Source organism: Ptychodera flava, chromosome 12 (assembly GCF_041260155.1).
Source record: "Ptychodera flava strain L36383 chromosome 12, AS_Pfla_20210202, whole genome shotgun sequence".
Lineage (NCBI taxonomy): Eukaryota > Metazoa > Hemichordata > Enteropneusta > Ptychoderidae > Ptychodera > Ptychodera flava.
The window spans coordinates 15,711,423-15,725,884 of NC_091939.1; the positions used below are offsets into that span (position 1 = coordinate 15,711,423).

At 41.2% G+C, this 14,462-nt stretch overlaps 2 protein-coding genes across 4 annotated transcripts; one reads left to right on the top strand and one right to left on the bottom strand.

Annotated features, from left to right (window-relative positions):
* Positions 1 to 626: 626 nt before the first annotated feature.
* On the bottom strand, positions 627 to 4,492 carry LOC139145151 (uncharacterized). 3 transcript variants are annotated; one of them, XM_070716131.1, is made up of 4 exons: positions 4,188 to 4,492; positions 3,723 to 3,863; positions 2,702 to 2,876; positions 627 to 1,986 (listed from the first exon to the last, which is right to left on the bottom strand). In XM_070716131.1, exons 3-4 carry the CDS (start codon positions 2,854 to 2,856, stop codon positions 894 to 896), a joined length of 1,248 nt encoding a protein of 415 aa, XP_070572232.1. In that variant the 5' UTR covers positions 2,857 to 2,876; positions 3,723 to 3,863; positions 4,188 to 4,492; the 3' UTR covers positions 627 to 893. The 3 variants fall into 3 exon arrangements, with proteins under 3 accessions (XP_070572232.1, XP_070572229.1, XP_070572231.1); XM_070716128.1 differs by having other exon boundaries at positions 3,758 to 3,863; positions 4,188 to 4,332; XM_070716130.1 differs by having other exon boundaries at positions 3,735 to 3,863; positions 4,188 to 4,332.
* Positions 4,493 to 5,540: 1,048 nt separating this feature from the next.
* Positions 5,541 to 13,970, top strand: LOC139145152 (uncharacterized protein CXorf65 homolog). The gene is made up of 5 exons (XM_070716132.1): positions 5,541 to 5,729; positions 6,349 to 6,435; positions 9,964 to 10,080; positions 10,395 to 10,469; positions 11,892 to 13,970. Exons 1-5 carry the CDS (start codon positions 5,702 to 5,704, stop codon positions 12,044 to 12,046), a joined length of 462 nt encoding a protein of 153 aa, XP_070572233.1. The 5' UTR covers positions 5,541 to 5,701; the 3' UTR covers positions 12,047 to 13,970.
* Positions 13,971 to 14,462: the final 492 nt, after the last annotated feature.

Here is a 14,462-nt window from a genome sequence, read left to right on the forward strand (position 1 = left end):
GGACCAGTTCTTTCTTTCCACTAACATAAAGTCTTTGCTATGTAATCATTTACAATTTAAATTCTCAGCATTTTTATACATCAACTATGTTCATTTTTTCCACTTTTATTTGGCGACAGTACAATCTATAGCCGCGGTGAAAACGTCCATGTCAAGTGCACTGGTTGGTTTCGCGTAGAAATCATAGCATTACATGAAAGGTACTATGCGCCTCAAAACTATAAATTTAAAACCTTTTTCTAGAACTTTAAACTGCTTTTTTCGTAATCAAAAGCAAAATTCAATGGTAACTGTGCAAGTTTTGGTGAGGAGCAGGTTATCGGAATTTTTCCTGCTATTTGAAATTCGAAATCAGTGGTCCGTGTTCCTTATATTCACTCCGTTGAAACATTCAATTTTCAGTTTTCATAAAAAACAGAACAAAGGCAAATGTGGTAAAATATTTCTTTTGCCCCGTAGGCTTAACAACGAGTGCACGCGTGAAGTATACCAGTAAAATATTGAAAAGAAAATAAGGGTCCAAACATCTACCCCGTGACGCATTCGTTCTTGTCACCTTGACAACCTTCTAGCCTAAGACTTTGGCCAGCATATTATAAAAATAAAGTACACGATGCGACTTGTCATAAATTACTATGATAAATGCTAGTTTAATAGTAAACCTTGCCCGAAGGATGCAAACCAAATTACATTACACATGAGAACCGAACAAAAAGTGAATTTTGGATTTTGAGTCGGGGGTAAAAGAAAACGTTGATCGAACTCCTACACCAAGATAACTATGACGTGAGAAGTCTTCGAGTTGAAAGGTTCTTGTAAGTTGTGATGCAAAAATACAAAATGGACCGGGGCCGTATAGATACATTGTCCCGTGCGAGAGTCTTCAGTCTTTGCTATCGACTGAAAAATTTCGCCTTTTGGAGATGGAAAATTTTCATTGCTTCGTCGTAAATACGGAGATCATAGTAAAGAGCTTCATAAACTTTCCGATCTGACATGAGTTGGGTTTTAAAGGAAGTTCTGTCATTTCTTTGTTGTTGTGTACGTTTCTCTTCGAAAGGGTTCCTTTTCCACATGGAGCATTTTTTGAAAGGCGCGGCGAAGGCGTTTTCTATTAATTCCAGACTGACGGCGAACTCCTCGAAGATTCCAATGACGGCGAACCAGTTTTGCAAATTTTCCAAGACGTAGTTGAGAAGTTTGTCCTTTTCTTCTTTGGTCAGATGGTGATCGATGAAGGCTTTGTGGCGATACCAGCAGAACGCTCGACGGGACATGTCGATTTTGTCGGCTTTGCCGACCGCGTGCAAGGCCTCATTCACTCTGTTGTCGAATCGGCCGGTACATATCTTTGGGTTGTACAAGATGTGCGCAAAGACGTGACTTCCGAGAGCCTTAGCGTAGTCTGTCACCGAAATGCTTTTAAAGTTCCACAGATTACAAATTCGTTCTTTCAAGTTCCCCTCTGTCCGACAGAAATCGTAAAGCGAGGCCGCTCGCTCGTAGGGTTCCCGGAGAACTGTGAAGTAGGCGCACGGCTTGTGACCGTGCGACAGCTCGCAAACGCCGAACGTGGCCTCTCCGTAGTAAAACTTCCCCAGCGACGTCGACGGCCCGGCGTGATCCCGGTAAAACTGGGCCACAATGTCGTCGTAGACAACCTCGGGTGCAGCTGCTGCGTAGGGTAGGGACTTCTGGACGAGTCTTAAGCATCCTTTCATGGTGGCCGAAGCTTTCTGACCGTGAACAAACACAATACTCGTATTCTGGTTCACTCGATGTTTTTCACTGTCTGGCAGCTTCGTGTAGAAGTTCGGAATATAAGATTTCAGTTCAACTAGAGGGTAGTTCGTCTTGGGCATCGGCGGCTTCTCCGTTGCCGGCTTAATCGGTTGGTCAACCTCTTTTTCTTCCCGCTTCGAAGTCTCACAGTTGCATTCTACTGGTTTGCATTTTACCTCGGGCGCTTCTGTCACGGGAGAGTCCCTGCTCAAAACAAAAATGGATTGGTATTGGTGTATTTCAAGCAACGACTTTAGTGATAGTCAGGACGAACGGTTAGAATGTGCTTCGGGTGTCACGTGCTTATTTCTGACAATTTCATGTGGAAGCGACGATGGTGTAGTCGCAAAGGATGTACTTTACAAAGGTTGAGAAGGACGGCGCGCCATAGTATGATTGCGGCAGGTGAGCAGAAACTGTTCTGTCTCAATTGAAATCTGGTATCTTCCTTGCTACAGACAAACTCTTCAAAACTTTGGGAATATATATTAAGGTAGAATGCGCTCTGGGGACTAATATACGGGCTCTCATTATTTTCCACAAATTCTTTTCTTATCAACCACTTGTGGGGGCTCAATCTAAAGCTCTTGGAGTAAGGAAAGTTTTCGCCTATCTAGTTTTTTTTTTGAAAATCGGGAAAAAAATAATTTTCCCATCGAGTTAACAAAAGGTGGCGGCCATTTTGAATTTCAAATAGCGTAAGTGTTGGGTAATTATTAGTGTCTTTCCCTTTCGAGGTGCATACTATCTTAACACAACTTCAAATCAACAATAAAGCGCGAACTTTCTTAGCACTTGTTCACCTTGTTGCCATCGACGCAAAACTAGAAAGCGGAAAAAGTGACTTTTCATCTGAAAATCTGTTGGATACATATTACCAAAGGACTTGAAGGACAGCGGCATGGCGACGGTGTCTTACCTTTTTACGACATCAGAATGTACCGAGTCTTGTGACGAGCGCACATAACTCACAGCAACGTAAGACCAGTAGCAGACTATGGTGCTGATCCACAGAAACATCACGAGCCAGAATAAGACTCGTCGTAACTTTCGGATCATTCTGTGGCTTATCATAACACATGCAGCTGGGAAGCCTGATGGTGAGAGAAAGTTCAACAATTATCAATCGACGTCACAGTCACAATGCTGATCGTAAAAAGGCGGTGTTCGACGAGCGAGTCGTAAAATCGAGGGCGACGGTTTAATTTTGATGATTTTGAAAGTGTCAGAATCTCAAAAGGACGCATCATTTGCGAATTCAGAGTGTCCAGCATGACAGGGTTGACACAAACTGAACGAAAGGGCGGGACGGCGTAGCATTAAACTCGGTATACACAGACTATATCCTTGCGGTGAGTGAGACACGAAATACAATTGGTATGCATATACAATTGGTGATTAGTAAGGAAATGAACATCATTGTCACGAAAATAAATGGAAGTTATGTATCACAGCCTCAATGAAATGCCATAAGCATTAACTACATAGAAATCGAACAAGTCGCAAAATTGAATGGACAAGACACGGGTAAAATTGACCTGGATTTAGTGCACACAGTATTTAACGAGATGACACCGATTGACAAGACTGAGGACACCGTAATGTGAAATCAACCTAAGGCCTTGGTCGTTGTTGTGGCGTTCTGTCAGAAACCGTACTCTTCAGGTCATCTTTGATCAACGGTTTTTAAGCGTCAACGAAATCGTTGACTGTAGATCCATGTTACAATGTAAAATACCACACTTCAAACGAACACAGAGCACCTACAAATACGCTGTAATAACTTTCAGACCAACGATTACGTAACTGTCGGGCGATTTGTCATTCACAAACCTAGCCGCGAAGCATCCGCTGGTTTCTTACGTTTCTGTAACACAATCTCAAAATATTGATCACGAACTACCTTCTAACAAGAATCCAATCGCATTCAACCAACTTACATGTACACTCACAAAAAAACAGTCGGGGTACAAACCAGGAACACTGGGTCGGGCACGTTACAGGTCCGAACGGCAGCTTCGCTCTCTCTTTCTCTGTCCCTGCCGTGTCGTCTGAAAATCCTGAATGACAGTGGACACACGCTGTACATGCAAATAAAAGAAAAACAGTAATTCAGAAAAAAATAGGTCTGGACGACCCGAAGGCCAATCTGTCCGGGAAGGTACGGTTTTGAAGAAAGGAGGATGGCCAATAATTCTGAAAATATCACCCGGTGACCTCGGGATGAAGAAACTGACGGGTCCGGCGGTTTGGCTGTGTGATTCAACCCTAGAAGTGTTACAGGTAAAAGTTAGGCGTGACTTCCATGATAAGAAGCACCGTCCTTGCTGTAGAGAGAGATTCAAAATCGCAGTTTTGTACTCCAAATGAAATGTTTGTACAATGTAACACGAACACGTTGTTACCTTAAAGGTTTCCTCCATTCGGCTCCTTGAGAACTCGTAGGGTGCTAGACGAGATCCAGATCTGTTTTACACGAAGCCATCTCAAAAGCTGCGAGTGGCTTTGTTGGGTAACTCAGGAATTCCTTAATTTAGCACGAACACACTGTTCGACTAATGCGCCTTTTATATTCAAATACGCATTGTCAGGAACACCTTCACTGCTGCAGTGGCTGCTTGCGTTCAGCTTCTGCTGTCGAGTGTGGTGAAGTGCGCCACCAACGGCAAGTCTCGAGCAATGCTTTCGAGGCGTTCTGTGGAGGCTGTGGCTATATACGGAGGCAGAAAAAGAGGATACTAGTTCATCTGTCTCGTGGACAAATGGAAATACTGTCTGTTGTATTGTTTGCTGGGATCAGGTTACTGAATTCAGGGAGCACTGATATCGGCGTTTGCATATGGTGCAAGCTAAAAAAGACACCTCCTATCCTGACTTTCTGGTTTCCCTGATGGGAGGGGCAACTTTAGTCGTGGGTGATGATGGGGTTTTCACGTGTCCAATTGGAATGATCGACTGTGCCATGATGATTCCACCACAGACTGTAGATCGAAAAAAGAAGTCATCCTCTTCTGGATTTTATTGCACTGAACACAGTCCTAAAAACGAGACAAAGTTCACTTTTTGTTGTTTTGTTTGTGTTGTCTTGTTTGTTGATCTCGTCCTTTTGTTTGCTTGTATGAACCTTTTGGGATTACTACTGAAAAAATAATTCCATATCTTACGGACTAAAGCCAGAGCAGAATAAAAGTGCGAAACTCAACTATCCTTGGATTCATGGAATAGAGACTGTCTGTCTCTGTCTGTCTGTCTGCCCACCCCGCTCTCTCTCTCTCTCTCTCTCTCTCTCTCTCTCTCTCCTCTCTCTCTCTCTCTCTCTCTCTCTCTCTCTCTCTCTCTCTCTCTCTCTCTCTCGTTCTTGTTGTCAATGGTTGTCTAAACCACCAATTAAACTGATAGAATAAACGTGGGTAGCGGTAATTGTCTTGTTTTAAAACTTGAAAAACCAAGAAAATTTGCATCATTCCAAACGCACAAGTAACGCTTTAATTGTGGCAAACCATATCCAAACACACTTTGTTTGTCGCGGTGTTACGAAACAAGTGAAAAGTAGCCATGTAGCTGAGATAAGCCCTTTATTACACAGTTCTTTTAACCGATTGTAATCTTTGATTACACGGAAAGCGACTATTGTAATCCGACGGAGTCCATTTAGAAGGACACCGCGCATTCCTTTTGCAGGAACTATAATTGACCACTCCGTCCCTCATTACTATTTAACAGTGATTTGAATACACTGACTGGTTTACACGGCTTATCGGAGCGGCCATAGTGACAGCGTCAATGACAAGCCAGGCGTACACCAACCAAGCACATCGGCGCAGACATTAACGGGCGAGCAACACAAGGGCGACAAATTGGAGATTTCACCGTCTAAGAATGTTTCCGTGAGTGACCACACGGGCAGAGGAAAGATAAAATGTCATTTGTCATCGTGAAGTACGGAGGTGGGTAGTCTTGCTGTCGGCAACAGGTTGTGCTATCGGGCAGCCAGCAAGGGCTCAGTTGTGTGAATGTGTTCGACTTTCAATTGCGGTTGTAAATATTGTTCAAATACGTGGACAGCTCGTGTACTCGAGTCGTAGTTGTCGGTTGCTCTGAGAGAGAGAGAGAGAGAGAGAGAGAGAGAGAGAGAGAGAGAGAGAGAGAGAGAGAGAGAGAGAGCTTGGTGATATTATGAAAATACGTGTCCATCGCTCACACTTTACATGTAAGCTAAAAAGGCAACTTCAAATCATGGATGATGGAACTACAAGCCAAAAGTAGTCACAGACATAAACTCGTTTGTATTAATACTTGTGATAATATTTGTGTAAACTTCAATCTATCGCAGGAATTGTTTGTTGCAAGACTCGAAACATTCCAAATGTTTGTTTACGTGTAACTGATCTGTTTAAAAATGTTGTGCAAACATTTTAAACGACGTGGTTCGATGCTAGGTATATCGCAGCCGTGTCTTCCCCGTTGCACGCACGTTTTTTTGCAGTACCGTGACTTAACAGCAGCATAAAACGCTGACATTTTTACCATATTTGTCACTATGCCCCATTTGTTCTTATTTCCCAGATAACCAGCAGAAGATTTTCAACCCGCTGTGCTCCAATCTCGTCCTCTTGGAATGCATAAGGCGGAACTGCAAATGCGACAAAGGGGGTGAGTGTTTTGTGTGTGTGTGTGTTTACATTGCAAACTTGTCTTGTCTTGATTTATTATTGCACCTTTTTAAATACAGTCTTTCTTCGAGGAGACCATATGTACTTCACTGAAGACTAGAAGCAATGTGGCGATATACATTTGTGTTGGTAGCGACGGGACAGTGACAAAGCCAATAGGGAATTTATGTTTTGCTTAACTGCTTGTGTTAAAATGTGAAATCTTGGGCTATTAGGAGAATACTCAGATGGCATGGAAGAGACCGGAGGTCGCAGTTTTTTTTTCCGGATCGCTGCCACTTTTGTAGTGTTCGCATTGACAACAATGCGTCAAAAAAATAAAAACCTTGGCAGGGGCCAGTCTTGCCAAGCCTACAATGGTAGGTTCGTCTCTGCCTTGTCATACTGCACATATTTGATCCATCGTGCAGATTGCCTAGTTTTTCCCAAGGACCAGGGCTTACATCGACGGCTTCCAAGTTCCACACGCCCTGTACTGCGTGTCCTTGTCTCCATCACTGAGGGTGTCGATTTTTATTCACAAAACAACATTTACAAGACGTGCGATCAAGCCGTGATGAAAATTAATATGCATACGCCAGTGACAGGTTGATTTGTTCTAGTCTGGGCTTTTGTAACTTTCTTGAGGCACAATCATGGATTTTGCGAATTTTTTAATATAGCACTCTAAAACAGGCCGCAACAATGACATCGAAATGACATAAAAGTGAACGAGTCTGGTATTTTTCCATAAACCAGGTCACTCACCGATAGAGCTGCCGTTTTCGGTACGCTGGCAGGCTGTGAACAGTAAAAGCATTGATATTACGAGACTGGGCCAGTAACAGTTGGGCGAAACATCATTGGTCCTGTGCCCCTCCTGTCTGAATATTAAATACATGTATGTGGTTTCATCTACGCACCGTGAAAAGATGAATTATCCTTCCATTAATGCAAAAAGCATTGCTTAGCTTACGGTAATTAAGTGAATTTAATAATATGATCTAATCACAGCGCACAGTATCATCGCAATTTTGTCAAACTCAAACATTCCGAGGGTACAGTGGCCTTTTATCATTTTCACGTGAAATCGATAACACAATATCATACTCTCCTGTCAACTTTATGAAAAAATAAATCGCATCATTGTTCACTGCATTAGACGCGTTGCTATAGAGTAGAGTGGACACCAACCTGTCCCTATGACGTACAAAACATGCGGAACATACACAGGACTGTCGGGGAATGGCTCTTGACATATTCAGGTTGACCATAGACAGTCACGCCATGGTGTTACAGGCCTCACACTTAACCAACATCCTAGTTAGAGACGGCACTCATTCAAATTGCTTGTAATGGCTTTTTTTTTATTATTGAAAACAACGATTAGATCCGCCTGACTTGGTTCTTGAACTGATCCAGGGTGGAGGGCGGGTGGTGGTGGCAAGAAATCTGAAAGGGTCCTTTATTCAACAGCCGTGCAACGCTAAAGGGTCTATCTTTCAAGGTACAGAGTATGTTTACGATGATATATTACAATACCCGTGAAAGGAAATCGATCTGAATGCCATTCTTGCCAACCGACCCATCTCACTACTTTCATCACCCATGCAACGTTTAATTACCGTAGAAGTTAGGTCTGCAAAAGCTAATGTCAGGAGGTTTCTATGTGGGAGTCTCCTATCGTGTGTTTTGTTTTGTTTTGTCAGCAAAATGATATTTCACCCGTGGCTCTTCTTTTTCTACTTCATCTTGCCTTGCTGGTGACCGAAGATCCTTTTGAAGGGCCGGTATCAGTAACTTGTGATGATTTTCCCCCACTAATTTTGTTCGTAATGTCAAGTACAGTGTTTCTTATTCGAGTCCCAAAACAGGTTGAGATACGCAATATTCAAGTTGGCGACTCGACTTGCATTATTATTATTATAGTTGACAAGTGAATTCTGGTCCGGACTAGAATTCGAATGTAAACAATAACAGCTAATGCATTTTACACAAATAAACGCTGAGTTAACAATTAAGCTAAAATAGATGGTGTTCAAAATGCTTTGGTTAGTTGAACAAGAACTTGCAAATGACAGACAGAACCAAAATAGTGAAACAAATAATCAAAAGTTACAGCTGCTTACCCTTTAAGGTAGTATGTGCCTCGATAGTGAAATAATTAAACTTTCGCCCAGCCTTTCCTCAACAATACTTTCAATCATTCTCTTACCAAATAAACAATAAAAATCAAGGGTCACCATGCTTGTTTTGTACTAGAGAAACAAATCACCAGATCTTTACCGATGTTTGAAATTCAAAATGGCCGCCATCCCTGTGTTTATAGTATATGGGGAAAATAAAATTTTCGATTTTCTAAACTAAGACTGTAAAATTGAGATTTCTTGCTCCGAGGGCTTTAAAATGAGCCCCCACAAGTGGTAGATCAGAAAGGATTTATCAAGAAAATGAGTCCAAATATCTGTCCCCGAGGCGTATTCTACCTTAGAGGGGACAAGTTGCTTCATTAGCGTCATCTCTGAATAGGTTGATTAATAACTGACGCAACTATCACGTGGGTAACACGTCAGAACTATCATCAGGTCACTGGTTTATATCAACAAGCAATAATGCGAGAACCAGGGGTTGGAGTACGCTTTGTGAAAGTTGAAATTTCCTCGGATATGTTGTTCCACTCGTCCACAAAAGAAAAATCTCCATAGCCCTTTCTTGTGCCGTCACCTGTTTTTTAAAGCACTTTGTCGTGTTAAGCCCATCTCAAAACTTATCTACAATCTATAATGGATTGATTGTACCAACGCTCGGATAGTAGTTCTGGTATCTCCGAAGAAAGGGCGACAATAGAGAAGAAAGATGGCCACAGGGTAAATCTGCGTGTTTCAAGTAATCGCACTTTCATAACAAATGAACTCAACAAGAAGCAGGGATTTGGCCCTCCTGGTTGAATGGAAAGGGGGTCAGAGAAATAATCCGCCGACCAACAGCAGCGTGAATATCTTGTCAACGCCCCAATAGACACCAGTGAGTTCACTCTCCGACGCCTGATAATTATTACGCGACTGTGAAAGACTTAGCTGTTCTTAGCCCGTCCAGATTTCATAATATGCATAACTGTTCATGTTTTTCCCGGGCTTTTTGTTCGTTTTTCCACAAAGTACAAGCTCCGCAGATCATGTAGAAACGCCGATTGTTCAAATTGCGAACACAGCGTGTGTGTATCGTATGTCCAGTGTTATAAGTGACAAATTAATTCTGGTCCGGACTGGAATTCAACTGTCAACAAGAACATTGCACCCAAGGCTTGTACACAATACGCTGTGTTCACAAGACGTTTTGGTGAATACTCAGTATTTCAACATACTCTGGAAAAAGAATAAGCAATTGCACTGGTTTTCTAAGACATAATGTAAACGTCAATATTTACACCTGTTGATCAAACAATATGAAATTGCTATTTCGCAGATTTGTTGGATTGATAATAAAAAAGAAACATTTTTTTTACTGAAAACGTGAACATTTGTTTCAGTCATGCTGGATTTGACGGACGCTGAAGGAAATGTCAAACATCTCAACGAGAACTTACAATCCTACGCTACCAATTACCTGCAGGGAAGAACGACATACTGGCTTATCAAAGTTGAAAGTAAGTCAATTTCATCTCTCGTCAATATCACACCGAACAATTCAGTTTCATGTCACGTCAATTATATGCTCGATGTAGCTGCCTATATATTGTTTTCATATACTAGTAGCTTATCCGTTGTTGTCCGTAACATCTACCTCTGTGGTAACCTACCATATAAATCTCCAGATATCCATGTACATGACACAGATTAAACACAAAAACACATCCATCCATCCGTCCATCCATCCAACCATCCAACCAACGGTCTGTATGGTCCAAAAAGGACTCAGTAGGTAACATGACCTTGTCACATCATTATCCTTGTCTTTCAGAAGGTACAGGTGATAATCCAAACAAGTATACTTTATTGCTTGATGACCCAGAAGTTCACGTGCCAGATCTTCTCCGTGAGTATTATTCTTGTCAAGACCAACATTTTTATGCCGTGTAAACCATAGAGTATTGTTTTGTTTTGTTTTATTTTGTTTTATTTCAGCGGACACCGCTTGTTTGATCCACAAAATGCATCAGCGACTTCCTGGCCGCAGAGGTAACTTCCCGTCCGTATCAGTAGTACCCATGTGTATATTACATGTCGACAATATGCATCCGAAATTGGCACCCCGATAGAAGATTTCAAACAGCTTTCTGCATGTCTCACTTGCTTTGAGTGGTCCACCAATAACGCTAGGGAAGAGAAAACGTGTCTTGCCTGTCACGATCTATCATCTTGCAAAACATTCTCCTAACAGAGAAAATATACCTCTATTTTTTCATTTATCGCGCCGCCAATACTAGGACATTGCATACTTAGAGGTGGTTTCGTTTTATATACGATCGATTTATAATAGCATGACGTCATTTACACGTATTAGGCCAATCCAATCATTGTTATCGTCCTTTTGTTTTGACTGACGATGTCACAACTTTCGCTGAATTTCTATGAAATTTACTCTATACGGCCGGTATATTTAGACAAATCGTACTTGACCTTTATTCTTATTCGTACTACAAATCAGTATCTCGTTATTTTCTTCCATTACCCCTTACCCTACCTTTTATCATTAAAGCAACAGTGACCCGTAGACTCACGTAATAGCTGAACATTTTTCATTTTTTTTCTGCCGAACGAAATTATTTAAGCACGGTCCCTCTAAATGTACTTGAACTTAGTCAGTTTTTCTGTCGACGTGGGAGTTGCCATAACAACCCAACATGGCGGTGGTTAAACCGATCAGTCCATCGGATTTGAATAGTATTTGCACAGGTGTTCATGACAGTGAGGGAAAGTCTTGGGAGAGACTGTGGTTTGATATTGCTAAGAGAATCAAATAATGTCCCATGTTTAAGAAAAAGAAAACGGACACTGATTCAGGCCTGGTCGACGCAAGTAGAGACGCGCCTGGTCCAAGGGCGTTCAGTATTTTGTAAAGGTAATCTGGTGCCGAAAATAGATACAGGTCGACATATCATACTCGCTATATCATAACGATTTGTTATTTATAAAAATAAAAAGAGTTCACCAAAATCAGGTTGATACTAGTGTCTGCATTGTTGTAACTCTTTCATTCGAGATCTACTTTGCGAAATATGTGCCAATATGTTTTCAGAACAAGTGAAACAACGACGGGGAGGGGTTGGGGATTAAACCAATTGACAGTGATTACGTTCTGCTCATTTATGTCGAACTGTATAAAATGCTTTCAAGATAAAACAAGATATGCCATACAAAGTACTTCAATCTTCTTTATAAAAGGTTCAGAAGAGGATCAAATGCAAATTGGCGTCACTGACTTTTAAACCAAAAAAACTATTTTTCCGTGTTACAGAACGACTTGAAAACCTGTCCAAACCAGTTGTTCGGACCATCACCAGGAAAGACTCGAAGTGGGGCGTACTTTCGAAGAAGCTCAATAGGAAAGCGTCAACGTCAAAGAGACCGCCGAGCAATCCCAGCACGTCACCGGGTCCAAAGAAAAAATAAGCATTTTTTTGTCTTTATACCTGTACAATCAACACTCAGTACTAATGACGTCACAAAACGGTAGATGTACATTTCTCCGTGAGTGCACACTGCGCATGTCTGACAAAGGACCACACGATATAACTGCAGGTTTGCATGTGACGTGGCGTCGAAATAATACGTATTGTTCAGGACTGTGGTGATGGTGGTGGCGCATTGATGTGAATCAAGCGAGGACGCCCTACTCTATGTATGAGCAGACATCAAGTTCAATGCCTTCTTTGGGGGAAAATGAACACACCTATTTTGCGACGGAGTTAAGATTGTCCGTGTAATAAACATAATGAGGAGATCCATCGATTACTTCCAAGTGCGATGTAGTACACAGTTTTTAATTTGAAGATATAGCCTCTTGGATAAAATTTATGTGAATGCTGTGGATCCACCTCTGCGGAAGAAACGACGGATACCCTTTTTATGTCTGGAGATAGTTTGTTAAAAGAAGTAGGGAGTACAGATTCTATGAGGACGGCACCATTCGCATTGTCAATTTACGGCACCATTGTCTGCTAGGAGTAGAATTGGTATTATATTATTCGGAGAGGTTAAAGAACGGCGATAAAGGTGTTTACCATTAAACATCTACTCACGGAGAATTTTATTACTCACAGTGTAAATAGATCTTTTTTTTAGGGTCTATGATAGATGGTAATTGGCTATCGATCAGTCAATTACAAACAGCTTCTACTGAGAGTGCCGACCCCGCACGACGAAAAGACAAAGCGATTTTTACTAATTGCCGTAGGGGGCGATATTTACAAAACTGTTTGCGGACAATTTCAAACTTGGGAAAGCCACGCCAACTTCGACATGGCCACCGAGACGCATTCAACTTCAGATCACTGACCCCGTCTTTCATGTAGGAAAGCCAAGTTATTATGAAGAATTGCTAACACAGTACACTTTACACATATTTATTAAAGATATACTCATTGTATCTCTTGCCCATATAAATCAATTAATAACATACCTTTGATCACTTTTACTTCAATCGACAAACAATAATTTTTCATGGGTCAGTAAGAAACATCTTTATTGTCCGTTTACAAGGTGTTTGAACTTTCGGTCGGACAACGACCCTCGTCAAACGTTTTCTTTGTCAAAGCTTAATAGACCCATAACGATGCTTAACGATTCACTGAAAGTACATCCCGTCACAAAATAAAAGTGTCCGCCAGCATTACATAAACGCTGGACACAGGACTATTTGCCTACCAATCACGTGAACAATAGAGAATTACGTCACCAGTTTCAGAAAGGTTAAAGTGGTTAGCCTGTTTAATCACAGACTTATCATTTGTCTACGAGACTTCTCCACAAATGAACGATGGACTGTACACGACCCTGTTCCATTCTGCTGCAGCCATCGCATATTCACATTCTACAGAAATGCAGAAGAAATGTGAGGGTACGGGGAGGGGGGGGGAGCTGACGGGCTGTATCTCAGCCACGCATGTTTAGCACTCTATTTGTTGACCATGACAAGACAAGGTTGGCCATAACGATTTATTTCCCCCAGCAGAACATTTCTACAACTGACCATATGATATTCTCTGCTAGGGATTTTTATGTATGAGGTGTACATTTTTCTATTTTCGATCTATTTATTTGTAATGGCTTTGAGAACTGCTAGTTTTGCTATGGGACTAGGACTGATGGACACACACACACACACACACACACAAAATATATATATATATATATATATATATATATATATATATATATATATATATATATATATATATATATATATACACATTTGCACGTTTGTTCTCGTCGTTTTATCAACAGGTTCACTTAGTTCACTGGGTGATAATTATTTTCATAGGGGCGGGGTGTCTTCAAAACGTTCTTTTTACAAATAAAAACAAGTAAACAAGTATGGCTACCCAGTATAGTGTCTGGTTATTCAGATTTGCACCTCGATGTAGCATTTTCCTTGTAAAATGTCTCAAGTTTCGGTAAATCAATCTGATTAAGGTACAATGCGCCTCCGAGACAGACATTCGAACTCTCGGACTTTCACAATGCTCTGTTGGTCCACCACTGGAGGAGGCTCATTTTGTAGATCATTGAGTGAATGAACCTTTTGTCGGCATATTTTTGTGAAACTCGGAATTTGTATGTTTTCCTCATTGAGATAACGAAACGAGGAGTTGGCGGCCATCTTCCGTTGCAAATACTGGTAAATTTAAGGCAATTTGTTTCCATAGTACAACAATTGGCACAGTTAACCGTCGATTTTTAAATTTTTTTTAAAGGATAAAAGTCGGAAGTATCCTTGAGGAAATTTGAGCAAAAATTTAAGGCTTCCAATTTTTAGGTGCGTGCTACCTTTAAATTCAAATGTAGAGATGTGAAGGTCTTTTCAACA